We start from the raw sequence: 27,931 nt of genomic DNA, 5'->3' as shown, positions 1-27,931 counted from the left end.
AAAAAACACCTTACTATACTATGTCGTTTTTGTAACCCCAAAAAACGCCTTACTATTATACATGGTTGCTTTTTTACCACCAAAAAACGCCTTACTATACACAGTTTTTTACCACAAAAAACGCCTTACTATACACGGTTGTTTTTTTACCGCCAAAAAAACGCCTTACTATACATGTTTTTTTTACCACCAAAAAACGCCTCACTGTACATTGTCGTTTTTCTCACCACAGAAAATGCCTTACTGTATACCATCAATAAAAACATGGTCATTTTTTTACCTCGAAAAACGCCTTACGAAACATGGTATACCATGGTTGTTTTTCTCAAAATATAGTTTTGATTTAACTTGGATTATCGAATATTTTATTCTAAAAATTCAAACGTAAGTAGGTGTGAAATGTAAATGATATAAATATTCACAAACTAAAAGACAGAGCAAATGTTTTTCCACTATTCGCATTACATCAGCCACAAATAGTATTTATTTGTTGAAATACATGCTTGAATTGTAATTTTAACTCAGAACTATGCATGGATATAATTTTATCACAAGTAATGCTTTGAATGTTTGTTCACCATGGGACCAAATAAACTGCTTCAAGAAACACGAGTGATTCTTCGTCCAATGCACGCATGCAACAGCAGCATTTAGAAATGACATGTTTGGGCAGCCGCGGCCCAATGGTTCAGATCGTCTGCCACCGTGGGGACCTCTGTCAAGACCCCGACCATCTCCCGGACTCGCGGCTGTGGTGTCCTTGAGCAAGATCCCGATACGCCGAACTGCTCCCCGGGCGCTTAAGTTGTCCCCCTGCTGTTCCACTTACAAGTGTGTGTGTGTGTGTTCACTGTGTTGGCTAAAAGGCAGAGAACACATTTTGTGTGCACTCATATTCATGACAATAAAGATGATTATTTTATTATGACAAAGAACATGTATGAATGGGAAGAGTTTCATCAGTGGTCTGCAAATTTGCAACTCTACTATATGATTTCCTGATTGTGTGCTGTTAGTCACAAAAAGACTAGCTTTACAGAACAATGTTTAAAACATTGACATTTTGCTGTACCGTGCATTTTAATATGGTGGTATATTCATATGAGAGAAAGCGTGCTGACCTTGTCACGTGCCAGTCGCTGACAGAGGCCTTTTTCTTTCCACAGTTGAAGTTCCACTTTCAGAGTTTTAATTGGTAAAATGGATGATAGCTACAAATTGGTCCACATTTGCATTGTAAAGCTGTATACAGGTGCCTCAAAGACTGCGCATATGATTTTGGAGCCTTCTCGACTACGCCCACAATGACGCCACGACCAATCATGAGGTGGGGGTGAGGGGGTCGTTTTTGCCAGTTTAGTTTACAATAACATAGTACCGAATGGAATGACCCTACTCGACAACGTCCACAATGGCCTCAAGACCAATCAGGTGGTAGGGGCTCGACCAGACCACGCCCACAATGACGTCACAACCCTGAAACTAAATGATGGCCGTCCATGACAATAGAATGGAGAGTGACGAGCAGGGTTTGAACACCTCAGTAATTCAGACGTCTGACAAGCAACCGGCTGAACTGTGAGACTTGAGCAAACGCCATTCTGGGCTTTATCGCACCTTCAAAAGACTTCATAGCACCACCTGCATGTAGTTCCTCTAATTGGCCACAAGACGACAGCATTGCGTCCTATTTTGCGTTTTCCTCGAAACTTTCATTGTCAAGTCAAGCCATACATCAATTTAGTCAAAATTTAATCAGAAAAATGAACTTACTGCCGTACGAAGGTTAAACTTCACATGAACGTGTTTTTTTTTAACATTCGTGTACGTGCATTTTCTCCACAGCGACGCTTCATTTTTCGTGTCTGACGTCACATCCGGCTCCGTGACGAAGTGACTGCAGACTCGTACTGCCGTTTTTTGGGGCGCCCTCCGCTGGTCATACAAGGTTAATACATGGACAAAGGTAAGTCGGGTGATTTTAGCCAATTTATTGAGAAAATGTTGAGGTACACTGTGTGGGGACAAGAGGAGAGGATCAAAACTACACCAAACAGTCCGCTGTTACCTCAAAAATAAAAAGATTCCACTTAAATCCAAAATAAAGAAAACCTTTGGTCTTTTTTTTTTTTTGATACATGAATATCATACAGTACAGGGCGTGTTTGGAGCAGCACCACACATGTTTTTTGTTTGTTTTGTCTTGCCATTTAAAGCACAGTGGAATCTGATTTTAAAACAAAAGCATCCTCCCTCTGGAAAAAAAAAAAATGTGTGATGTGAAGTGTGATGAGGTAATGCTCGATCCGTCCAAATTAACCTGAGGTACACAAACATATTACAAGGAAGCAGCAAGAGTTCAACAGATACAAAATAAACACGAGTACTTCCAGTCCCCCACCAAACTGTGGCGTTCCCTCTAGTACAGTCACAAAAAGACAACAAACAAAGCAAAAGACTTGTAAAGTATACACAATTAATAAAATCATATAATAGCAGCAAACACGAGTGAATCACAATTTAATTGTTTTTAAAATGAGAGGGGGGGGGGGGGAGAGGGAAAGAAAAGGAGAAGGGGGGGGGGAAACAAACCAAAAAAAAAGCTTTTAGTAGCAGCAAAGAGAAATGACACCCATCAACTTTTGTGTTCTTGTTTTGGAATGAACTTGTTCAACCCTTTGACAGTTTTTTCTTTGCAAACTTGTGAAAACACTCAATCAAAACAGTAACGTTTCACAAAGTGTGTGTGTGTTTTTTTTTTTTAAACTTTCCTTACTTCTATGTACAATCTTAAGTTTCACACCATGAAAACCCCGCCCGAACACACACATTTGACGGCAAAATTCCAAGAGTTGAATGCAAACAACAATCAACCCCAGAACAGAACTATAAAAGGAAGGTTTGGCTATGGCAATTCAAGTACGATTAAATAAAACAAAATAAAAGTCTACACTTGACTGGTCTTTTTTTTGGTCAACGTATAATCAATTACCAACTTTCATCACCCCGTGTGGGAATCCAGCCCAGAGAGAGGAAAAAAAAAAAAAAAAAAAACTAACCCAAAAACAAATAACTTATGAGGGGGGGAAGGGGGGGGGGAGGGAAAAAAAAAAAAAAAAAAAACAGAGAGAGAGACCCTACCAACCAAAATAAAGGCTCCTCGACCACCATCCCATCTGCATCCTGAAGGAGTGTCTTTTCTTTTCTTTTTTAAAAGTGCATCAATATTGTTCCTATGTCACGCCTCGCTCCACAAGTCCAAAACTAATTTGGCAGAGCGACGCTTCAACAGCATCCCGGAACCTTCTCCTCCCCACTGTTTTTTTTAATTTTTTAAATTTTTATTTTTTTTTTTTAAAAGAATATAGCTTACATTCCCGATTCTTCTCCAACACCTGCGTCTGTCCCGCTCGCAACCTCCGCGAACCCCCAACTCGTCATCACCGCCGTTCAGAACGACAATCTCGGCACTTCCTGTGTGAGCGGGCCCAGCCCACTCCTCCTCTCACGCATGACCCCGCCCCCAGTAGCACTACAGGTGTCGGCGGTAACAGCTAGCGGAATCCCCAATTAAACTCAATAATGGCTAAGATGCTAAGAGAGTAACATAACTAAATACTAGCTAAATATACACTTTTTTTGTCGCTGTCAAAAGAATATATTTAATAAGCTATTTTTCTTCAAGTATGAAAATATATTCAGGCTTCCGCTCGGCAGGGGGGACCTAAGGCACTATCAAGTTTCATGATCCTTACATGCGTACAAGAAGCGTTCGGGGGCGAACAAACCAAAAAAAAAAAAAAAAAAAGAAAACTCGAAATTTCTTAATTGCTAGAAATTCTTAGATTGTCATGCCGTCGCTGGACACAAAATCAAGTTCGTTGAAGGGTTCGGGGTTCATAAATTGACGTCACGCACGTCCGTGGGGGTGCTGGACTGGTCCTGCTGCTGCTCTCTGGACTTGTTGCCGCCGTTTGCACGGTTCTCCTGCTGCAGGCTGGCAGCCAGGACGCGCTCGATCTGCTCCTGGCACGCACGCAAACAGTCCTGAGAACAGCGCAAAAAAAAAATGTTTAAGACTAACATTATGCAGATTGAACAGTAGCTACACATGCAGACAGCACAGAACATTACAAACTACGTAAAACTATTACTGCAGCTTGCTAAGCAGTTGTGACCGTCGTCTTTGCGTATATCTGTGTTTGAAACTGCCTCCTGGTGGCCAAGGTACACACCCAAATGAGCAGCACAATGCCCACTGAATGATCATGATGTACAAACTGTTGAATTCTCGCTTTTATTTAATTATGTTATTACTGTACAGTACAATACTGTGGAGTGCTGTTTATTTAAAAAAAATTGCCATTGTGTACAACAGGTCTGCGTGTAGACGTGGAAGGTCGGCTGCTAGCTAGCTCGCTAGCTGCTGCTCGAAGAATGCTGGGTGGCCGGCAAACAGAGGAAAAGCGGGGGCCAGCTTTCCTTTGAAATGTTGTCTAATTGGAACCCGATGGGCCGCCGGCCGTCGCGGCCTGTTGTGACGGCGGGGGTTACCGTGGCAACGCACACCGCAAAGGCGGGAGGCGGCGGCCAATGGCGGTGGAGAGGAGCGAGTGGACTTTTTTTTTCTTCTTTGGGCGCCATACCATCAAAGCACACACGCTGGGGAGCCGCCATCTAGTCAAAAAGTGTGCCGATGGATCACCAGAGAAGTACATTACAGTGTACCTAGCTAATAGCATAATTGCCCACGTCATCTTTAACTTGCCGTTACGAAATCAATATCAAATACCAATGTGCTTGCTAATAATTGTTTTTTGAAAATGTTCAAATACAACTTGGGCAACTACACTATTGGGCTAACGATATGCTAACAAACAATTGGTTTATACGGCACTGTCAGATATCAAAAGACAAATAGCTTTTACGTTTATTTTGCAGTCAATTTGGCAAACCGGCAAGAAGTTTTACTTTAGTTGAGCAGTTAACTTATTTCATACACTCGCTGATCTGATTTTTATTTTTTTTTAATTGCCCAGCAAAAGAAATAAGCTAAGCAAACGTCAAAAACATACTGCACAAGGACGGAAGTGTTCCTCCACCAAGAGGGGCAAAGCGCTCCAGTGGGAGAGCAGAAATTGCATGTGCACTACCACAAGAATGTGGGCTGCCGCTGCTCTTTATAGCAGCAGAAGAAGAAGAAGAAGCGGGGTAAACAGCTTGAATGTGGGAGTTGTTTTGTGCGTCGGCGGCACACACTCACCACTTCTGTGTTGGTGATCTTGGCCAGCAGGTCCGTCAGGTTGTCTCTGGTCAGCCTCTGGTCATTGTGGTGGAGCTGCAGGCCACAGACTGCGGCCCCCATGCTGCCGCTGGCAATCATGGAGGGGGGGTTCATGGCAAGACGGTCATCTGATGAGAAAAGAGAATAAAATAAAATCACGGCTGCTAAACACGTGTGTGTGAGTTCCTCGGGTCTGCTTTTTCCCAGGCTCTGAATTTCAAACGGTGCTTTTTTTTCCCCCCTCGGAGGAAAAAGTGATCGGAAAAGCAGAGCAGGAATCCTCCTACTCGCCTTCAACGACGAGTCCCCGCAGGAGTCGTTTGGACGCCTGAGCCGGAACAGACCGCGCCAGGAGGACTCCGGCAACGAGCCAAAATGACGGAAAAGTGTTGCGTTGTTAGCGGACGCATCTAAATATTACATCCGTGGTGCGAAAGAGCTTTCTGCGCTTTTTACCGCACTGAAGTAACCTCCTCTGCCGCTTGTTTCCTGCGATTCAATTAGCACGGTCCAGGATATGAAAATATTTCGCGGGATTGTCAGGCAGAGAAGAGACAAGGCCTACGGGGGGAAGTTTGTGCTTCTCGGGGGGTGAGTTTATTTTGGACAGCATGCCAAGAGGAAGGAAGATCACGGGATCGTCGCCCTGACCTTTTCAACCTGGAGGCTTCCCTGTCAACACGTAACACGCATGAAGAGGAAGAGGATGCGGTGATAGATTGGAGACACAGTGATTTCCAGCCCCGCAGCACACAAGTCATCCATGTGGGATAAGACTGCTTGGAAATGGGTCACATGCGTCAGTGATGACTCACGGTGGGAGAATGCCGGCCCTGTGTGCATGGGAATCTGGCCGAGGGGCACGGCCGGAGGGGGCGCGAAATAAAAATACAAAACAGCACGTTTACCTGTAGCGCACAGGGCGATGAAGGTCTGAGTGTGTTTGCGGACCATCGGCAGCTTGTCGTCGGGGAGGGGCAGCCGGCGCACGATGTGCTCCACGAAGTCGTTAGGGGTGACGGCAGCCATGTTCCACTTCAACTTGCCCAGCACCACCAGCTCCCAGTCCTGAAACAGCCGTGAGTCACAACCTTCATAAATACCTTTGTTTTGTGGCATAAATGACAAAAACTACAATTCTCGGCGATATATATCGCCATCCATTTGTCTAGTATCCGCGGTCCAAATTTGGTAGCAGTCAGACAAAATCTCAGACTGCTGCACTAGATTGAACAACAAAAGTTCCCAACCAGAGGACCAAGTCTCCCCTTCAGCCTATTCGTATAACATCACAAACTAGCTAAACAAGCTACATGGGGGGGGCAAACATGCATGCTATAGCTACTTAGGTCAGAATTTTAAATTGCGTTTCGATAACATTTTGTCATTGGTGGGAGGGAACTGTGAAGATGGTCTCAGTCCGATCAGTCACGGTTCATCATGTTTGGCAGTGGCTGACACAGAAATGCCGTGTTGGGTGCCAACCACCAAGTGGGCAGGTGCTTGAATATTAATTGACAAAACTACGTCACGACGACAGCGTTTTCAAATTGACTGTATATCACATCATGCAGTCCTCTTAGCCAAAATAGCTTAACATGTTACCACGTTAACCGGCCATGTTAGCTCCAGGTTGTGAAATTCCACGTTCCCGTCCGGAACGAGCCTCCCATCCATCAGTCTGAAATATCCGTGCACACCTTACTCCCTCTTAGGATCACGCTGCGCACTTTTATCTTATCATCTAGCATGCCTTTCTCATTCCTCACATCCTTTGTGTGCACAGCGGCAGCGACATGTGACGCACTAACTACTTGGATGCTATGCTACATGCTAGCTGCACAACAACGGCTGTTTATGACTTTTTATAAGTAATGCCTAATGTGTTTCATACATAGAAGAAACGCTAAGTTGTAAATGCCAAAATTTACATTTGTTGTATTTTTAGAAACTGCCTCACTGAAAATGTTTACAGACAAAAGTTTGCTGCTGAATGTGAATTCAAGAAATGATTGGTCAAGTGAAATGGCTTATTTTCGCATGTATTCATAAGTCCTCTTTAACCAAGCAAAAATATAGTTTATCTGAATATTCTATTATTAGATCCATTTTTTAGTAGGATACTCCAGTACTAAAATAGATGCAGCCCTAGCGTAATTCTTTTTGCGGTACGTTTGGTTTTACAGCAAACGGCAACTGGAGTGACAATAACGAGCTTAACGCAAACTCGGGGAGGGCGAGCAACGCAGGAACTTGCATACACAGACCACGCCGTTTGGCACATTCATTGTCTTTCTTCAATGATGGTTTTATAACCGCGAGAAGCCAAAATCAAAATCGTGATTACATTCCACTTAATCGCCCAGAGCCTAATCGAATAGAAAAAGTGCATTGCTGCCATCTTGTGGCATTTATAATCAAATGCCTTTTTAAGTGGCTGGCAATTACTCACTAATTCTCTCTATTCATGGCAGGGCTCAGACCTTAGCAAAGGAATACTATCTGAAGTATTTGTCTTTTATCTTTTCAGTTATATACATTATGTGCCAAAGTTGACATATGCAAATGAGCATTTCATGCTTTCGAACTTGAGCACGCCTGCGAAAACTCCAAAAGCACATTTCTGTCATTCATGCATGTTAAATCTTACTTAACTCTGAACTATGAGCCTTTTTTTTTTCCCCCCTTACATCTCACACACATTCATAAAGTCAGCAGTTAAGCAAAGGTGGGGCCGACAGATGGAACTTCCTGTTATCGAAGGCTAATATTTGCAGTGGAGCCCTTTGATGTTAGCGAGATTTCGTCACTCGGCGTGGCAGGTATCCAAAATGTCTTCTCCAGAGTACTTTGATTATGTTTACATCCATATAACTATTGGACCTGCCGGTACAAGCATGAAGATTGACGCCGGTCGCACACGTGCTTGCATTTAACTCCATTAAGCGCCCGCGGAGGCCGCTGTGAGCGTCGCAGTCCATGCGCTCACTTCCTGGACAGATGTCCCACCCTCCCCTCGCCGCTCTCCCAGCTGAAAGAGCCGCCGCCGCCGCCTTCCTCTGCCCATCCCGTGGGGATATCCAGGAATACAGAGAATATGGCAGCAGCACGACCCAAACCGATCAAATATGGCAGCAGAACGACTTAGCGAATCGACATCTACTTTCGGAACAACTCGCTCATGACTGAGATCTTGTGCTTTGTTTCTTTCCTGTGGCGCAACTTGAAAATGACTACTTCCAGGGAGCTTCAGTGTGAACACTAGATGGCATCGCGCTCCTCTGCAGCCACACGAGAATTGGAAGCTTCCTGTGAAACCAACTAGGCCATTAGCACTAGAATGTGAGGACCTCGCACCGAGGTACCCGGACTTACCCGCAGCTCCAGTGGTGAGATGGAGTTGTCCGTGTACATGCACAGCTTCTCGGCGGAGATGGGCCGGCTGTCCTTCAGTTTGGATGCCAGGAACATGCACACGGCGCCCAGCAGCTGCAGATAATGCTTCCTGGTGGGCATCACAGCAAGGAATCTGTCCAAATAATTGATGGCCAAAGGGAAGATGTCCTCCTCGCTGCTCTCTGCCTCGCACACCTGGAGAAGTGGGGGAGACGCACCCAAAAAAATAAAAAGCATTTCAGCAAAGAATGTTAGTTTGAGCATGTAGGGGGTTGTAAATAGTTAAACCAGTCATTTGGGTGTCTGAAGTTGCAGAAATGCAATCGGAAGTCGTTGGGCAACCAGCCTCGCCTTGCTTGTTGGACTTTTATGCAAAATAAACCACAAATAAAAACTAAATTGTGCAAAATGTTACGAATACTATGCACACACGACGAAAAGTTGCAGTTCGCCATGCTGGCTGCCTGCCTTGTGCCTGAGCCTTTTTGAAAAATGTATAGTAATTCGTATTAAGAATAAAAGTCATTTTGTCCTGGGTGTAAATTAAGCTAACAGTTCGCTGTGTCCTTCGGCCTCTGTTCGACAAAATTTGGCTTTTTTATTTATTTTTATTTTTAAAATACGGCTAGCACAAGTAAACATGAAGCTAGGCTACGTCTTTACGAGGCTGAATTGTCTTCGTGGTGGAATTTCCGACTCTCCCACGCCTTTCGGTGACTCATCCCCACTCAATTGTCACACAAGTCCGGCAGAAGAACATCCATCTGCGGCTTGTGAATGCGTGGCGACATCATGAAAATTAGACCCCCCCCCCCCCCTCCCCAAAAAAAAAAAAAAAAAAAAAAAAAAAAGCGCATTAGCAAGCGTTAGCATGGAGAGGGGGGGGGGGGAGCAGCCGCGAACAAACCTCGAGCATCCACCCCGCGACGACTCGCCTCATGTACGGCTGAATATCCTTCTGGACGCGCTGGAAGTAGGAACACTGCGGCAGGAAGCGGTCCTCCACGGTCAGCAGGCTTTGCAAGACCCGGTCATCGTGGAGGATGGTCGCGTCTGTCTGGGCTTTCACCACCGCCACCGACTCCATGCAGTAAAGATCCATAACTGGGCGCTGTTCTTCGTGCTTGGTGACTAAAATATAAAGATGACAAAAGTGTCACAGTGTGGTGGACAACGGGCAGGAGCAGGAGCAGGAGCAGGAGGAGGAGGAGGAGGAGGAGACGCGGCCTGGTGGAAGCATGAGGCTGAGACTGCAATGCTTGTTCCAGTCTTGCTCCCCCAGCTCGCGTCGTCTTCTCCTTCTCCCTCGTCTTCTGCTTCTGCTGACTTTTCAGCCGACAAGCTGGCGCGAAAGGGGAGGCGGAACTTCCGGTCAACGCCTTCAAAACAAAAGCTAGCTAGCTTTCGCTTTGGAAGACCGATACAATAAAAGCAACGAAGATAAAGTCAGAAATACACAAAACATACATTCGCACGTCAAAAAAAGTTAGTGGGGTACAAATGTACTTTTTAAAAAAAAGCTAATTTGGTCATTTAAAGAGAAGTATGTAACAAAGCAAACTGTTTAGCTAGCTCCTAGCATGTCATTGTGCCAATAAAGGCATAAACATCCAATCTACATTCTACTGCATTTAAGTTACCTTCAAATAAAATAAAAGACAAAAGATGACTAGAATTAAAAAATATATATACACCCCCAAAAAGTGAGCTAAAATACAAAACTACATAATGTAAATAAAAATATATAAATATACATCCATTCTAAGAGGAAAGGAGGCTAATAAACTAACTGGCTAGAAGTCAGCACTTTGCATGTTATGGTTGCAAAAAATGTATGAACACACACTCTTCCTTATTAGAGTTAAAAAACAAAAACGTGTTTTAAAAAATTGGTTAAATCATTTAAATCTGAAATTAAGCTACCTAAACTAACTGGCTAGCCCTTGCATGTTACTATGACAATACATTTATTGGCACTGCTGCAGCTAGAAATTTTTGAGTGCGGTGGCCAACATTTTTCCGATGCCACTCGAACACAAATATATAATTTTTCCCGTTGTTGCTGGGGTCTTATGGTTTTTTACGAAAACTGCAGACAAAAACACACAAGGGGTGGTGTCAATTCACTGAATACAAATCTACATTCAACGGGTTGAAAACATTTGAAAAATGCCCAAAATACAATGCAAAAAATATAAAGTAAATTAATGAGGTGGAACTGGCGAGGTTCTAGCAGTGCGTTCTCTCCATGCTCTTGCGCTTCTTGGAGGTTAAAAATGGAAAAGAGGTCTAAAATACAACAAAAATATAATCAACATGAATGAGGCCATTTAAAGAGGCAAAGGACCTAACGCAGCTAAATGACTAGCAAGCTGCTGGTATGTTATGGTGGCAATAAATTCCTTTGCCATTCACTGACTACAAATAGTCTACCTTCTACTGCTCTTATTGGAGGTGTTTAAAAAAAAAAAAAAAAAAAAAAGGGGGGGGAAAAAAAGCTGCATGTTTCTGAGTCAATAATTCACCAGTGAACACAAGGAATGTAAGGAGCAGCACGGTTAGCTCATGTGCTAAATTAACTGTGTTGTGCAGAGTAAATACAATTTAAAATAATAATAATAATAAAAATTAGGTAATTGTCACATGGGCCCAAATCCATGCCACACATCCTACATCAAGAGCGTTGACTGTGCTGATCCAATTCCAAAAAGTATCTTTGATGCCCAAGCGTATAAACGGATGAAAAATGCCAAAAATATGCAGTTCAATATTTGCCATCCCGGCAAAAGGTAATTGTCAGAATTACATCAGGAAAGGAAGTCATGCGGTCGTTCGGCAGGCCACGTGTGCGTCTTTTATCAATAAAAAAAAAAACATTCCCGAGCTGTCTCCGATCATGTGGGAAAAGTCTTGAATGACAGCTGAACTTCTTTTCACAACCACCCACCCAGCCACCATCGCCGCCACCCCCCGACTTGCCTGTTTGCTTCCCCTCCCCCCACCGCCAAAGAACTGAATGAGATATGCAGTTTCATTGAGAAAAAAAAAAAAAAAGCACTGTGGCGCTATTATGAGAGGCTAGCACGGAAAGGGAATGTCAAGGTTATCCAGATTAACTCAACTTCAAAGAAAAGACCGCCTGTTTTTCTTCCTCTGTGAATTTATTTTTTAGGGGGGGAAATCATCATAGCATTATCCCAAAAAATGTATACCCCAAGAGGGTATCAAAGGCAGACACTTAAGGAGGAGAAAAAAAGCGTGTCAGACTTTGCTCTGTTTGTGCTGTGTGGACTATGATAACACACACACACACAGACGTAAGAGAGTGCTGGGAAAGCGTGGAGGAGCGTGAAATCACCTTGATCCAAAGATTCCCGCAACATACCAGTCCAGTCAACCTACGAAAAGGCCCGCGCATAGGCAGACGAGGAACAAAAGATGGAGAAAAAGGCAGAAAAAATGTCTCTGACAAACAGGATTGCGGCGTTAGTCCGCACGTTTGCGCCAATCGTACACTCACAAAAAGTGAAAGGTGAAGAAAGTTAGCTAATCACTATTGAACGTTTTAGCCTTCTAGCATACAGTACTGTTTATAATCTGGCCCAAAACGGCTGGCGCATTAGCATTTGCGTGCACCGTAGAAACTGCAACACGAAAGCCATTGTTGTGTTTCGCGATTACTTCCTCCCCGCCCCCCCCCCGATAGTAATTAGCTTCATTAAAAGTAGTTTTCTCTTTCTTAGGAGCCATTCTGAGAGCTAATTAAGAGCAAAAAATAAAAAACTAAAGTATACCTTAACTTAGACTATGGGACGCACAGAGCCAGCGCAAGAAAAATCACAACTGATCCTTCTGCGTGTCCAGGCCGAGACTGTTCACAAATCCAAAACCGTGCATAAATCGAGGTTCCGCGGTATTTCACTCTCTCTGGACCAATGACGAGTAGAATTAGACAATTTCCTAAGGCAATCAGACATCTTGTAAAGTACGCAAAAACTGCAATAAGCGTTTTGGTCTGTACGCATACTTTGAGAAGGAAGTCGCCTGCTACTGTCCCGCCTCAGTTATGGCGCTTGTCCACTGTATGGAAAAAAATATTAGGATGAGTGACTACGCAAAGTGGAAAAACAACTTGTCGGACACAACAGGGCGGGAGAAGTGAGTGTGAAACAAAGTTCTGTCCCGCCATTCCGGCATTCCCTGACACATTACGGCTCAGACACTACCTCCTAGGGTGGCAAATTGCTGGGTTGAGGTGCACGCTATGCCACCGCTGGCCAATCGAAGTGAAGCTTCCCCTCTGCAGGCTTCTGGAAATGGGCCAACCAGATGAAAGGAAGCTCTTAAAGAGACGGAAGCGCCAAAAAAGGATAAACTGGTGGAGCATTTTATGCACCGAGTTGCTTGATTACAGCTTTCGAAGGGACAGTAGCGCCCAAGATGCTATGGCTGGAATGCTGCGGCAAGGCCTCCCGCCGAAAGATGGCCGATGTCAGGAGGAGATAGAGCGGCGCTTGTGAGTGCGTGTGCGTATGTGTGTGTGTCACATGAGCCTTGGCTCGCCGCGTTCACATGGACTGATTATACAGCGTCCCCAAACATGAATTGCAGGCGATAAAAATGTCTACGGGTACAGTCACATGCCAGGGAGGCTATTCCAGGCGTGGAGTGTTACACATCAGTGAAGGAAAAGTGGGAAGAATGTGCTTTCCATGTCCATTAAAGGAACAGCGTGCTGCTTGCTATCATTTCCTCTATCAAGATGTCTAAATGCCACTTCTTCCATCTCATTAAATCATCACGTAGGCAGCCACCCTGGAACAGAAATGGGCAGGGGAAAAAAAGGAGGGTGTTCCCACACTATGCCTTTGGAATGTTTTGGCTATTCCCAAAGTCATCATTCAAAGTAAAATGGCAACATTTGGAAGCGGGACAATGAAGGGACAGATAGCAACATCCGGCTCTGCCTTCTCGCAAACTCGTCTGGCGCTTTGGAACACAAGAGGGTTTTCTTCTCCATATTGACGACCCTGGGTCACTGCACCAGCCCCCCACACCCCAACCCCCACTACCTCAACCATGAAGCGTGTATGCAAGCGTGACGTCCAGCAGCTTGCGTGGCTCACTCCTTGGACGCTCCAATAGAACATTGGCCCATTCTCCGCCATGCATTCTCTAGAGCGCTGTTGAAAGCGGGCAGAGGGGCAAGAGCGCATGTTTGCAACAAAAGCGCTTCTTTACTCTCAAAGGCTTTTTTTTTTTTTCTTTTTACAACTGCGCTGCACAATGATCGCAATGCTGGAAACAACCTTAACAAGAACGACAAGTAGCAAGAACAAAACGTTCCTGGAATTTTAAGTGGACATACGTACAGCTATACAGTGGGTATGGAAAGTATTCAGACCCCCTTAAATTTTTCACTCTTTGTTATACTGCAGCATTTGCAAAATCATTGTTTTGCCAAGAATGACAGAGGATCTCCAAATCCAGGTGTGGAAAAACTCATCATTCCCAAAAAGACTCCATTAGCTCAAAATGGTGCTTGTACTAAATACTGAGCCAAGGGTCTGAATACCCACGGCTGTGTGATATTTCAGTTTTTCGTTTTTAATCTGCAAAAATTTCAACAATTCAGTTTTTTTTTCCTGTCAATATGGAGTGCTGCGTGTACATTAATGAGGGAAAAACAATTATTTTAGCAAATGGCTGGAATATAACAAAGAGTGAAAAATTTAAGGGGGTCTGAATACTTTCTGTACTCACTGTATGTCAAGCACTATACACCTGAATTTTTGTGTTACAGTAATTTATTGGGGTAAAAGGAAGACCTTCAGCTGTAAATAGATCTGATTGAACCATTTAGGAAACAGGTACAGTACCTAACATTAGGAAAACCAGCTACATAATGCAATTTGACCGCTTTACCCCCTAACTAGAATATTCTGTGAGTCTGAAACAGTGGCACTAGTTCTGGGGTCATTTATTGGAGTCAAAAGACTAATACTTTCAAGAGGTCCAGGGACCTTTGGGTGGGTTGTACACTTGTAAAACAACCTTGTACTTCCCAAAACTATAGGTACCAAGAATATTGACTGCAATAACTAGGAATTTGCGTGTTTAGGACCAGGGATTCTCAACTGGGTGGTCGGAACTCAAAAGTAGGTCGCGGACCCATTTTGGGTGTGTCACGAACTGCTAGTAAAAAATGACATGTATTCGTATTTGGACTTTTCTGCTATAGAAGGTGTCAGTCTTTGTGCTGTGAACCAATTTCCCACATGGAAAATATTATGTAAGCGACAGGCAGCTGAGCTGCCACTAGTTTACTCAGTAAACAAATACAGTGCAGCTCAGCCTCTGGCTAGTGGATGTCATGGCAAGCATTTGGCGGTACATCAAACTCATTTGAAACAGCTTTTGAAAATATAATATACTATACGTGTTGTCAGAGGCTTTTTTTAAACAAAAAATGTTCTACATTGTTCTTAACGTCTATAAAACTGCGTCGTGACTTTTCAACAAAAGCACCACAGGTTTAGACAACAGGAATTAGTAGCTAAATTTAGTTACAGCGTTATGTATCAGGCTCAATGCAAGACACTGTTTGGAGGTAGCACTAAGAATGAAAGGTTTCCGGGACTTCAGCTATCTAGTGCATTTCGACCACAGGAACTCTACTCTGAACTAGAAACTGCTGTGTGTTGAAACCACAGAAACTAGTGTCTAAATTTAGTTCCAGTGCAATCCTTCAGGGCCAAAACATGAACCTGCTAGGAGCGGTACTACTTATGAGAGGTTGAGGAACTTATCTGCTTAGAAACTATTAGTCCCAAGCACAAAACGTTCATAGAACTCCAGGTAGAAATTTAGCCATATAGTGCATTTCAACCACACCCCCAAACTAGGAACTTCTGTGTGTTTGACCAATGGGAATTAATACCTAAATTTAGTACAAGGGTAATCTATCAGGGCCTAAACATGACCTTGCTGGGAGGGTAAGTACAACCTGGTCCAAAAACATATCTGATTGGAACCTTCTGCTTCAATGAACTACTGATACCAAGCACAAAAGTTACTACAAATGCAGGACGTCCAAACCTAAAATGCATTGAGGAGCACTTGTTTCTTTGTGGCGGTCAAGCTGGGATGAGGTCATTAAGAGACACATGCGTGTGACATCACATCCTCGCTGTCTAACGGTGAAGCAACTCCTTGTTCGCCTGAATGATCGGATTAGACGCGCTCCAAATGAGGCACAAAGCCACGTTCAGCGTGTCTCCGAGAGACGTCTTCAAGTGAGTGTCTGGACTTGTGTTATGTAACCCCGGCTAAGGGTGGGGGTGGGGGGGGGGCTCCCCCTTGTTCCGCTCCCCTAAGCCCCAACTCGCACATGTGGCGGGGTGGCGCAGTGGACGCGGCCAAGAGCCGGCGACCGCCTGTCGCAAGTGAACAAGTCTGTGTGTGTGTGTGTGTGTGTGTGTGTGGTCAGAGATTAGGGAAGAAAAAAAGGAAAAATTCCGGTGGAGGGGTTTGGGCGGCAGCTGCGGACAACTGGAATAAGCTGATTGGCTGAGGCCAATGAGAGGGTGTGTCACGCCAGTGGAGAAGGACAATTCATCAGGGACAGGATGTTTAATAGGAAGACAAGGAGAGAGCCTTGCAGCTGGACACTCAGCGACCTGGCATCCAACAAACGTTTGCCGTTTTCCTTTCAATGGTCACGTTTAAGGAAGTCAAACAAGACTTTTCGAAGACCAGATGCACAACATTTTAAGAACTCTTCTCTTGCTGCTTTGAGCACTAGGAGACATTTTGTGAATCATTTGGGGATTTTCTACAACCCCCTGCCAAATGATTGTGGACTGTTCTGCTCATCCCAATGTTCGTTATGCTAAACGGGAATTACGAATTGGTCAAAAATGTGCGCTAAGACTTTTGAATGGCAGATTTTAGGATAAAAAAAATAAAAAAATTAAAAAAAATACATAAGGTGCAGACACCTTGCAACCGAGCCGTACCATGACATTTTGTTACCCTGCCACAGGCTACATGGTACCTTAAACAGGTGGGGCTCGATGTATTCTGCTGATTGGTCGATGGTAATTTGCCACCTTCTACCGACATCAACAGAGCAACCCGCTATTGACGTAAAACAACATTCCAAACTGTGCTACTTTGTGGTTCACAAGGTTAATAGAGTCCAAGGTATGTTCCTGAGCCGTGACGTGTCAAGGGTATCAACCCAGGTGACGAGACACGGTACCCCTTAAAAAGGCACCGTGACTTTTTTTTCCTCTCTAAAGGGCCTCATTGTTCTGCAAATAGCTTCGCTTTCTTCGTGCGCTCGCTTCCCGTGGCGCACACGGCAACATTTCCACTCCCGCACGCTTACATTTCCCTCCTGAGAGAAAAGGCGGAGGAAATGGGGGATGTGGAACGGGGGGCTCACAATTTGAAGGCCTTGAAAGCATCTCTGCCCAGGCGATACGCTGCTTATAAACGTAGAGCAAAGGGGAGGGATTGTGTCTGGGAGCTGCTTGGTGTTTTCCTGTGCGCCATGCGTGCTAACCCCGGGCCTCAAGTGGCGGGTGGCGGAATAAAGAGGCCTCTGTAAGGGCCCCAGTCAGATCCGGACCTAATTCGCCTTATTGCCTGATTAAAGTCAGGACTGAGAATACCTTCAAAGACAAGATCCTGTTCTGAGGAGTTCTTCGCGACGAAACAGGTGACCCGAATAAGTGATGGTGAAATCCGACAACTCTCGTGGTATGTACAGTAGCATTCCGCAAGTCAGACGAACGCCAGCATACCGAGCCTATCTGCAGGAAATGACGGGATAAGCTAGCAATTGACAACATCATGTTGGTCTCGTCCTAACCAGCAGGGGAGAAGATTTTTGGGGATAGCTAAGGCCTTCATTTACAAAATCGGAAAACCTTTTAGTGAACCGGAGACTTCCCGTCCATTGGAGTAGCAAGCATGGGGGTACAATGCCTAAAGGTTAGGGGTTCAAGAGAGAAGATTTAAGGTCCTTTCATTGGGGTTGAAACCACAGGGGTACAGTACCTATAGGGTGGCAATCGAGCGGCTTGATGTGTCATTTGTACGGACAATTTAGGCCTTCCTTTAAAAACTTCTAAAGCATTCGGAGACACTTGTTAAATTACAAGACTTTTTGGTACCCTTCCATTGGGGGGCAGGAACCACAGGGGTAGTAGTGCCTAAAGGGTGGTGTCGAATAAAGCCATTTGGCATACTGTGCCTTTTTTTTTTTTAAGGGTGATTAATGCATTAATGTACACTAATTCAAATGGATCCAGAGACACCCTGTAAGCTGTAACGCCCTTGTTGAACCCTCTTGTTGGGGTAACAACCAGAGGGTGGGACCCAAAAGTATGCTATTATCAGATGGCGTATTATGTGTCGTTTCTTCATGGGTAATCCGGACTAAGGCCCACCCCCCTCCCCCCCCCCCCCAGCATGGCATTACCATTAGCCTGAGAAAATGTACAGAAATGTCACACAGTTGGTTTTGTTCTCCGCAAGAGAAGGTGAACACGACAAGAGGTTGTTAACTTAGTGCCCAACAGATGCAAATGCAAATATTATTTTACCATCATTTATAAAATTTCTGAAGAATTATTTGTTGTGGTCGTGTGTTTTGGGTGCAGCACTGCCTGGATCCCGCAGAAACAAATCCAGTTGAACAGGCAGACACACAAAAACAGAGCAAAAACACACGGGTGTCAATTAAATAACGAGCTTGCCGGACCAGATAAAGATGTTTTGTCTTAGGTAGATTAGGCGGATCGTGACAGGACATGATGGTTCCCACAAGTCAATTCCCACGTTGGCTGCCTCGCATTGAAGTGTACTGGGACCATACAAAGACAGCAGTCACGTCTTCCCAGTGAAAAAGAAGTCTGGGACTAAGATGGACGACGCCGCTGTGAGAAACAGAAGGTCACAGCGCCTGTGTGTCGTGGAGCTGCGACAATCCGCTCGGTCGCAGGCCGGCGCTTCCCAGGACCGAGACCACGTCCCCTGGGGGGGAAGGCAGAGGAAAGTTCCGGCGGTGGTACTTTGCGACCTCAGCATATAAGGACAACATGTCAGTCCAGAGTGTAAGCTACTAGAGTGACAACCCGAACCAGCTTGTTTTCAATCCGTTTTATTTAGCAATTCTGAAAGATTCAACTTTTCCTAGCACAGCACCAAAGGCGAGACAGGAAAGTAACGTTTGAAGGTTGTAGCAGTGTCTAAAGCACCCTATCAGACTGCTCCAATATCACTATGATATTCACAGCCACTTGGGGCATATTTGTGTAATATCTTGGGGATAGGTAGAAGGGTGGAAGGGTAAAGTTGGGGTAGAAGGGTTACGGGCTAAGGAATTAGGGCGTCAAGAATTTATATCATCGAGAGTCCTGTAATATTAGTGGAAGGGTTAGTTGTTACGGTTTAAGATATTAGGGTTTAGGTGTTAACGTTGGGGGTACAAGTGTTAAGGTGTACAAGAGATCAATAGCAAAATACATCTGAAAGTGCAACTGCTCCCCTTTCAGTCTGCTCCATTCTCATGAAAATGTGGGGGTGGATTGGGCGTCTGGGTTGGGGGATAATGGGGAGTCAGGGTGGGGGTTACTTCTCCCCTGACAACCTAAGATGGCTTTGTTTCCAGGCCTTATGCAATGGCCGCTAACAGGAAGTCGTTAGGGCTGATGTTATGGTTGGAAGTACGGACCAAAACTCGGAGCCCTCGGTCAGGATTCCCACTGTCAGTGAGGAAATTAAAGCACAGGGAGGCACTCATTTTATGGTTAGCCCATGAAGACATAAATACTCCCGCTTTCAAATCCTTGACGGCTGAAAAAAATAAAAAATAAAAATTGATGACGGCGCAAAAAGAAAACGCATAAGGAACGCACACGAGATGCTACGCTTCTTATAGGAAAACACCCTGACAAGAGACACGAAGAAAAAGCCACATCGGATTCAAGTGTGTTGACCTGGGGGGGAAAAAAAAAAAAAAAAAAAAAAAAAAAAAAGCAAACATTGTTGAGGAATGTGTGAAATGTGACGCGTGGGAGGAGAGCTTCCACACATGTGGTTGTTAGCTAGACGTGAAGAGCTGCCAAGGCTCTCAAGGTGCGGCTGCTCTAAGGCTCTCCACCCTGACGGCTGTCGTCAGTGGGGGGGTCCTGCAAGATCAACATCAGGCTTACAGCTATAACTGTTGCTAGCATGAATGCTAACCCAAAGTGACAGTGCATCTTGGTGCGTTTGCGCAGCCTAACGGAAAATCACAGAACATAAGTCGAGTACAAAATGAACATTTAAAAAAAATAAATACTTCCACACATTATAGTGAAGCTGAACGTGTATTGAAGTAACGTGTAAGGGATTTACAGAATCTTTATACGCTGTAAACAAACAGAAGTGTATGACGCACTTACCAAAACAAGTAGCATGTCATTCATATACGAAATAAGTCTGACACTTACCGAAAGGGATAACGTGCATGTCAGTTGTAATTGAAGGAGGAAAAAAAACTACAAAACAAATGAGTATGTCATTCATAACTGAAGAAACGCTGACAACACATCTACCCAAAAAACGCAAAATAACGTACATTGGTGATCTAAACGCATCGTTAATATCTAGTGCAGTCAGATAGACTTCCTCCAGGAAGAAGCATGAACGGGGGAAATATATCAACATTTCCACCACGCCAATGTACATGACAGCTGATATTGCGCCGCATGTCCGAGCATTGCAAGATTTCAAATGCAGTGTGGACGCGTGTCATTCTTTTTCCAACTTGTGAAATGTGTCTCTCTCTCACGGCTGATAAGAAAGACAAATATGTGACAGCGAGGGAAACGCACAGGAGAGCAAGAAAGTGATAACATTCCCTTACGCTCAAATCATTTCCTCCCTGCGGCCCGTCGAGCGAGCCAGCTCCACAAAGGGAAGCGTTTGCAAGATTTTGGAGCAAAATGGAGCATTTTTGTAGCAATAGATTACATTTTTGGAATGAAGCATAAGATACTTAGTGCTGAATGTTTTAATGTATGTCAACGTTTTGTACAGTTTCCCTCAAAATTCCTGAGTTGAATCAAAGGCTCAAAGTTGGATTTTACGGACATTAACTTGTTCCTGCCACGATTTTGTTGGACTTCGAACAAAATGAAATTATAAATAGTAAAAATGGGCTACAATTAGTCGCACAGTATTTTTTTTTAGGCCGACTGGAAAATGTTTTTTTTTAAAGTCGATTGTTATAAAAATAATGTGCACAAACCGTAACACTGTACGGTGTGCGTCACTTTTGTGGCATTTGGCATCAGTTGTATGTCAACTTTTAGTAGAGTCCATTCGTCAAAGGCTAGCAAGTGTAGAAACTATCCAAATTTGGATTTTTATGGAATCAAAGCTTATGCTAACCAGAATTTTGTTGTAATTCAAGTGACAATGCAGTAGTAGAAAATAGACATTTTGGGTTACTTGGAATCCCTTGTTTGTTTGTATTTTTTATTAACGAATGTTGCGAAAATAGCTTGCACTGACCTTAACGCCATATTACTTTGACTCAATGGCAAAATGTAGCATTTTAACATTTTCTTGTGGGAAGTGTATTTCAACATTTTGTACAATTTTCGACTACATTTTCACGTTGTCCATTCTGTTGTTCGCTGCTAGCCTTTGAGGGGCTAGCAATGAACAGCAGAAATGTCCTTGATGTGGCCATTACAAAATCAATGCTGTGACATTACATACTGGATTAGGATGAAGAAAAATGGCCGTGAAGAAAGTATGTCGGCGCCGTGACTCAAGGGCCAGGTTGGATTCTTTAGTGACATAGCTCGCGCCGAGCTGCTGACAGACGTAGCGTGGGAACCCGTCCACATCTGCCCTGATCGTGCAGCCATTAAATTGCGCAATGTGTGTGTATGTCTGCTTTACAGCGAGAGCGCGACTTCTCCAAAACCATCGTTTTATTTTGTGCTTACTCAGTCATTTTTGTGTGTCCACAGTCACACAAGACGCTGAGTTGCATCTGGCACGAACCGCCGTCCTGCCCCCCCACACACACCCACCAGAGCATCTTAACAACTGCGAGCGACACCCCTTTGGGCGACAGCGCGGATGGGCACGCGTCAACACGTCCGGCGCTGCACCCTCTTGGGATCAAGGTTTTCCCACAGAGGATTTGTTCTCACAACTCAGAACCTCGGCAGATATAATCAAACTAGCAGTCTTCGTGCATGACGGCAAACATGCTAGCGTGACCGAGCCTTAAAAAAAGATGGTGGGTCTTTAGGCAGCCAACTGCAGTGATGTTACTTAAAGGGTGGAGCTAGAACACTGCTGTCCGACCAATCAAAAGACCCTTTGGCTACCCTATTGTGGTAGGTACCTGAAACAAAGCGTACTAAAAAGTGCTACGCTATGAATCAGCTATTTGGGAAGTGAACTGTACTGCTTGGTGGAAACCGGTCATAATGCTGCGTTCAGGATGGGCTGGAATGTGGGAAATGACCCCATTATGCGTAAAAAGGGAAAAACTTTTTTTTTTAAAGCTGGCCGGTGCAAGGCAGTTTTGTTTGTGAAGAAACTGCTTATCACTTGTTCGATAATCCTTTTTGGTCAGTTAATCTTGTCAAGCTGGCAAATGGCCTGTCACTGAATGAAAGGTTTTAAATTATAATGCTAATTTTTTTATCCATTCAAGGATGAAGCTTCAATTTGAAAGATAATTATTTACTATCGTGAAGGTTTGTATTCGTCAACTAGAATCCAACCATTTACTGCCATGGACGTATATATTCGTCAAGTGGACGTGCAAGAGGTTCTCGCCGAGCTTACCATCTTAAATGTTTGTTTTTCTATAGTTTGAGGTGTCACAAAACCAAAAAGTATGAACATGGTGAAAGCAGAGCATCAACTCTCATTGTGGTAGGTTTGGTGCTCATATTGTCACTGAACACAATTTTCTGAGGGTCTTGAAAGATTAGTCAAAATGCTCTAGAACGGCCTTCACGATTTCAGACTAAGAATCGCAATATTGTTTTCCACACCAAATTCCACGTAGGACAGGTAACGGCTCATAAATCTTTCAGTGTCACTCACTTCACTTTTGCTGGTCAAAGGACTACAATTTCCCAGTTTCATGGAATGCAGCACAAGTCAAGTTTTGAGCCACGTGAACTTCTTTCCAAAGCATTAAAATATTACAAACAATGGCCAACTGTGACGGCAGTGGAGTCCTAACGGAACATTGTGTGGGCCGAGAGGTCTTTTGACTTTGATTTTTTTTTTTTTTTTTTTTTTAAAGCATGGGGGAGAAAAGGCACAGTGATGCGCCGTCTACAGCGGCGGATTGTAGTACACATCAAACAGGTCCGCCCGGGGCAAACTTGATATCGCGTTTCATTTGAGTTGAGGCTCTTCATTCATTTCGGACTTTTACAGTCAGACGGGTTAGCGCCCCCCACCCCTCCGCCCCACCTTTCTCTGAGGCCTCCTTCGGCTCGCCGTCGGTCCCCCCCTGCAATGAGGCCCCCGCCAGCCGCTCTGGAAAAACCCTGTGCATCTGACTCGCATGGCCTGGCTCCACTTGTGTGTTCTGCTTGGCCCACGTCGCTCACTCTGGTGGAGGAGGAGAGCGGGCCAATTACCCGCCGCCGCGAGACCAGTATGATGTCATCCCCGTGCTCCGCCATAACAGGCTGCAGATGAGGAGGCTTAACGAGAAGCAGGGCCACATAAAAGGAATCGCATTGTGCGTCCGTCAAGTTGCTCCTCATATGAGCGTCCATTGTTATCAGTGACAAAATCCCAAAGGAATGGCGTGCCAATCCAGAGAGACGATGTCGCACAAACTTTTTAGCATTATTGTGACTGCTGAGGGCTTCCCAAACTGTGGGGGGGTGTGCAAGACCGAGTGGTGCAAAAGACGAGAAATTGCGCTCTGGTATAATAATTACGCCATTACGTCTTGCAATTGTGACGAAAATTTGTTTTATTTGTACATTTTATTTTATATGACGGAAAAACAATAAAAACGTAATAAATATCAACGATTGACAGAACTGACGCTCAAACTGGCTAGCTGTTAGCCAGTTAACAACCGGCTGCTAACCTGAGCTCGCAACAGCAAGTCTACTTTCATTTACTGATGCCCAGATCACTCACTAAGGCCTTGCCCCGCCTTTTAAATGTCACCAAATATACAGTGTAGAATGTGAGAATGGCAACCCCAAGCGGACAACAATACTACCTGTACCCCATCCGCATATATTGTTGAATAATGCAACATACATTTTTATCTGGTTAAGCGCTTAGTCGATTGGATAATCGGTAGAATAATCAATTCTAAAAACATTCGACAGCTGTAAGTACTCACATCTTCCAGCCAGTCAGATATAGAGTCGCAAGTGGTTTACGAAGACACAGCAATGTTATTAGCTTAGCATTTATTGTTGTTTTACTGTGCCAAGTCTCAATACTTGATGGTTTTGAATGCTATGCAGGCGGCGAGACAGCAGGGATTTCAATTCAGCATGTGCTAGCCTAGCCAAGCCTAGCCTTGAGCAAAAATACCTACGTGATCACATACCGCTCTCTTCCGGTTGACGGGACACTCCCTCGGGAGCCCGTTAAAGGTGACATAAATTTTTTTTCCTCACATGCTCGGGCGCTATCCCGCCAGGCTGTGAACTTCCTTAGGGGCGGAAATTTGGGCGCCACATCAGAGAGGGCGCGAAGCGAGTCTGCGGACCGCCGTTGATCTCCTCTCGTGGCTCCGAGCGCTTCCCACAAAACCAAGTGCTGCATATAGACACCGGACACGACATGTAGGCTAGGCCCCGTGGCAAGGCGACAGGCCGCAATGTAAACAAAAGGCAGCTTTCACGCCGACGTTACGCCGCTTTGTTGATTTTTTTTTATCCTGGAGTCAAAAAAGGCGAAAGGGCGAGCGCTTGCCTTCATTTATCAGTCGGGACAGAGAGGTGCTCCCCCCCCCTGCAATTTAATGTGTTACAGTGTCAGCAAGGTGCCATCACAGCAATGTCACTAAACGTGACTGTGTGGAAATTAAACGCAGTCATCACATTCCAGCCGCAGCATAAAGACGCGCCTCCTAATCAATCAATTACTCAATTAGGAGTTCCTAGAATGTTACTAAATCATCTTATCAAGAAACATTTTTGATAATCGTGTGCTTCTTGCAGGAAGACTTTGGGGGAGACCCATCAGCATGGTTCGTAAAAGCATGCCAACTATGGCTGTAGAGCATACCGTTGTCGCTGTCAAATGAAAAAAAATTTTTTTGCCATAAAATAAAATGTTTTCAGATAAAAAGAGAAAAACACTAAATTTAGAGATGCATGCATTTTATAGGATGATATGTAGATTTAGTGCTGATAGGGTAAATGCTAAATGTGGAGATACATGCTTTTCAATATGTAGCAATGTTATGTCAAATAGTCACACAATGTGGCGATACGTTTTCTACTGGATGATATAAAAATATTGTTTTCCATTGGAAAGTGATGACATGTAGATTAGTCATTAAATGTGGATATAAATGATTTATTTATTGGATATGTACTAAAGATGTAATATACTGTAGCTGTGTTACTAGATATGTAGATACGTTTTCCGTTGGACCGTGATGATATGTTGATTAATCATTAAATGTAAAAATACATGCTTTTTATTACGTAGTGTAAATTGAATGTCAATACGCCAAAAAGTCACTACAAGTGGATGTACATGTTTTCTATAGGACGATATGTATATTGAAAGTGGATGTGTTGGGTCTAACTCGACGATGCAGATCGTCTCCTCGACATGACATCAGCCTGCAAACGCGCAAACAAAGTCCATAAAGCATGACAAGCATGTGCAAACAGCACAGCTCCATCAAAGCGTTTTATCAGCCTCCTCTTGTAAGAAGACCTCCCTCCATCTTGTTAGTGCAACTCCTGGAGAACATTCCACCCGCCGGTGGACTTTCCCACAGAACCCTAAACCCGATGAATGAGAGCGGGTCATTGTTTCATCCCCATCCCAGCAACTTCCCCGTGGAGGAATGCTTCAGGAATGCCGGCGCCAGCTACCTGGCATTAGAGGGTCTTTGTGTGGGAACAGGAAGGAGGTCAAAGAGCTCGGACGATGGATGCTCACCTTGATTAGCTCATTCCAAACAAACTGTCCAATTAGTCACTTGCAGTTGTTGATTAAACAATTAATCGTTGCACCTCTAAATTCTTTTAAATCATCCAGAATATAAAGAAAAAATATTTGGGTAGTTAAATTTTAAAAAAGATTGAAAATTGGGAGATACGGGTCATAAAAGTGGATTGTGACTCAACAAAATGTACCTGCAAATGTGGGTTCTTTAAAATCCAAAACAAGGAAAACATTATTTTTGCATTAGGGAAAAAAAAATATATATATATATATATATATATATATTTTGATATGTTCTTTTTATCGGACTATAGTGGTCCTACAATGGCCCCTTACACTGTGTCGCATTGCTATGATGTCACACAATGTACATACTGTAAGTGAGGATTGGAAACCCTGAAACGCTTCGGTTTTTTTTTTGTTTTGCAACTAAACAAAAACACAAATGCGGCAGTGGTTAAGCGCTTGCGCTACAATCCAGACTGCGAATGCGCCGTTTGGCCTGGAGGTGCAATTCTGCTCATTCCTCCATAAATTTCAATTGAAGGTACGCCAGGCCGGCATTTATTATGATACGTTCCGATCGTGTCGGGATGAGTCGTCCTCGCGACAAGTCACAACCGGACGACGTCTTTTGTTTTGGCCTTTCGATTTATTTTCCCGCTATGGGAACGCAATGGCGACGGCAGATCCGTGGCGCGGGCAGGTGGTACGAAATTTTCAAGATGGCTGTTGGGACAGGAAGCTACACTCATTTCCCAGTAACCCGAGCGGCCCGGCTTCAAATATATGCACAATGTACTCGCCGACATGATAAGGAGCGCAGATAAGGCACCAACTGAAGGGTCACGAACGGGTAGGGCAATGTGACTAAGAAGGGGGGGGCTGCCTCATTCAGCCTCAGCAGCTTTGGACGACTAAACTGCTGGCTCAGCGTTTTTTCCCTCCACCCTGAACAAATCGAACGTGCATCATGGAATCGCAGCAAGAGCCACCCAAAAGTCACGTCAGGCTCCAAACCAAACCGCCGCCCCACATCTCTTTTTTTCTCCTCCTCCCTCACAACAAAAGTCAGCACATGTGTTATTTACGACACGCTTCCAAGAATCTGATCCCAAAGAAAAATGTTAGCAAGAATTCCAACCGTTCATGATAAGAAGCCTACTCTGATTTATGCCTTCTTTTATACTTGGGTCAGGGATTCCCAAAAGGTGACCTCCCTGGGGTGAAAGAGTTTAAAAGTGTAATGACAGTCTGGGGTACCGGTGTATAATATTGTCTATAAATGTTTTTATTTTTTTATTTTTTATTTTTTTTTAATGCCAGCTCAGCTGCAATGTCGAAATACTGACCTTAATGAATTTCAAGAGCAATATTCAGTGCTGGCTTAGTGATAATATACCATCCGTAAGTAAAAGGGAAGTGATACGATTTTATGATAGCCTTATCAACATGAAAGAGAAGGCAGAAAAGCATCCGACTTTTGTTTGTGACAAACAAAAGCGGTCATCACCATGGTCACCAGGCAGGCGTGTGTGTGCGTGTGGCAGAACGGAACAGTTTCCGACTTGAGGGATAGCGAGTTACTGCTAGTTTGCTCTTTTTCATCTAGCCTTTCCTCTCGTTCTTTATTACGAATGCGACTACTTGCCGATGTTATTCTATAGAGAATAAATGGTTAAGAACTGCTGCGTTATAACGATGCTAAAGCGTAGCTAACTAGGTTAGCACCCTTCCAAGTGTGGATGATCTAATTGGTTGGGCTACCCATCAATGACAACATTAAGTGCTGCATACAGGGGTGTCCAAATTCTGCCCCGGCGGCCATTTTGCGGCTCGTTTTCTTGAATCAACAATTAGGTGGCAAATATCAAAATGGCGGTCCCTTGCTTCTATTTTTCAGTACGTAAGTTAGGACATGTCTGCTTTAAATAACATCAGCAAGCTGATCTGCTGCACGGAGGTGACATCAGCTCCATGGTTGGAATAAATCAAAAAGCCGCACCAACAATATGGTGGTCCTGCTTGAGGCTGATTTTCCCATGCTGT

The 27,931-nt window shown here is 44.2% G+C and overlaps 1 protein-coding gene and 1 long non-coding RNA gene across 2 annotated transcripts in view; one reads left to right on the top strand and one right to left on the bottom strand.

Annotated features, from left to right (window-relative positions):
- Nucleotides 1–1,976: 1,976 nt before the first annotated feature.
- Nucleotides 1,977–27,931, bottom strand: part of LOC133471835 (G1/S-specific cyclin-D2-like) — a 28,012-nt gene continuing 2,057 nt past the window's right edge. Inside the window, exons 2-6 of the mRNA XM_061761855.1 lie at nt 9,588–9,811; nt 8,660–8,875; nt 6,193–6,352; nt 5,264–5,412; nt 1,977–4,047 (exon numbers count right to left, since the gene is read on the bottom strand). Of these exons, the coding sequence (XP_061617839.1) occupies nt 3,898–4,047; nt 5,264–5,412; nt 6,193–6,352; nt 8,660–8,875; nt 9,588–9,782 (870 nt within the window). The 5' untranslated portion in view covers nt 9,783–9,811 and the 3' untranslated portion in view covers nt 1,977–3,897. The remainder of the gene's footprint in view (nt 4,048–5,263; nt 5,413–6,192; nt 6,353–8,659; nt 8,876–9,587; nt 9,812–27,931) is intronic.
- On the top strand, nt 6,224–21,876 carry LOC133471839 (uncharacterized). Its single transcript, XR_009786377.1, has 2 exons — nt 6,224–6,363; nt 21,718–21,876. It is a non-coding gene; the product is annotated as an uncharacterized LOC133471839 (long non-coding RNA).

Source organism: Phyllopteryx taeniolatus, chromosome 22, assembly GCF_024500385.1.
Source record: "Phyllopteryx taeniolatus isolate TA_2022b chromosome 22, UOR_Ptae_1.2, whole genome shotgun sequence".
In the NCBI taxonomy this organism is placed as follows: Eukaryota; Metazoa; Chordata; class Actinopteri; order Syngnathiformes; family Syngnathidae; genus Phyllopteryx; species Phyllopteryx taeniolatus.
Note: the sequence above shows the minus strand (reverse complement) of the source record. Positions and strands in the feature narration are given on the sequence as shown.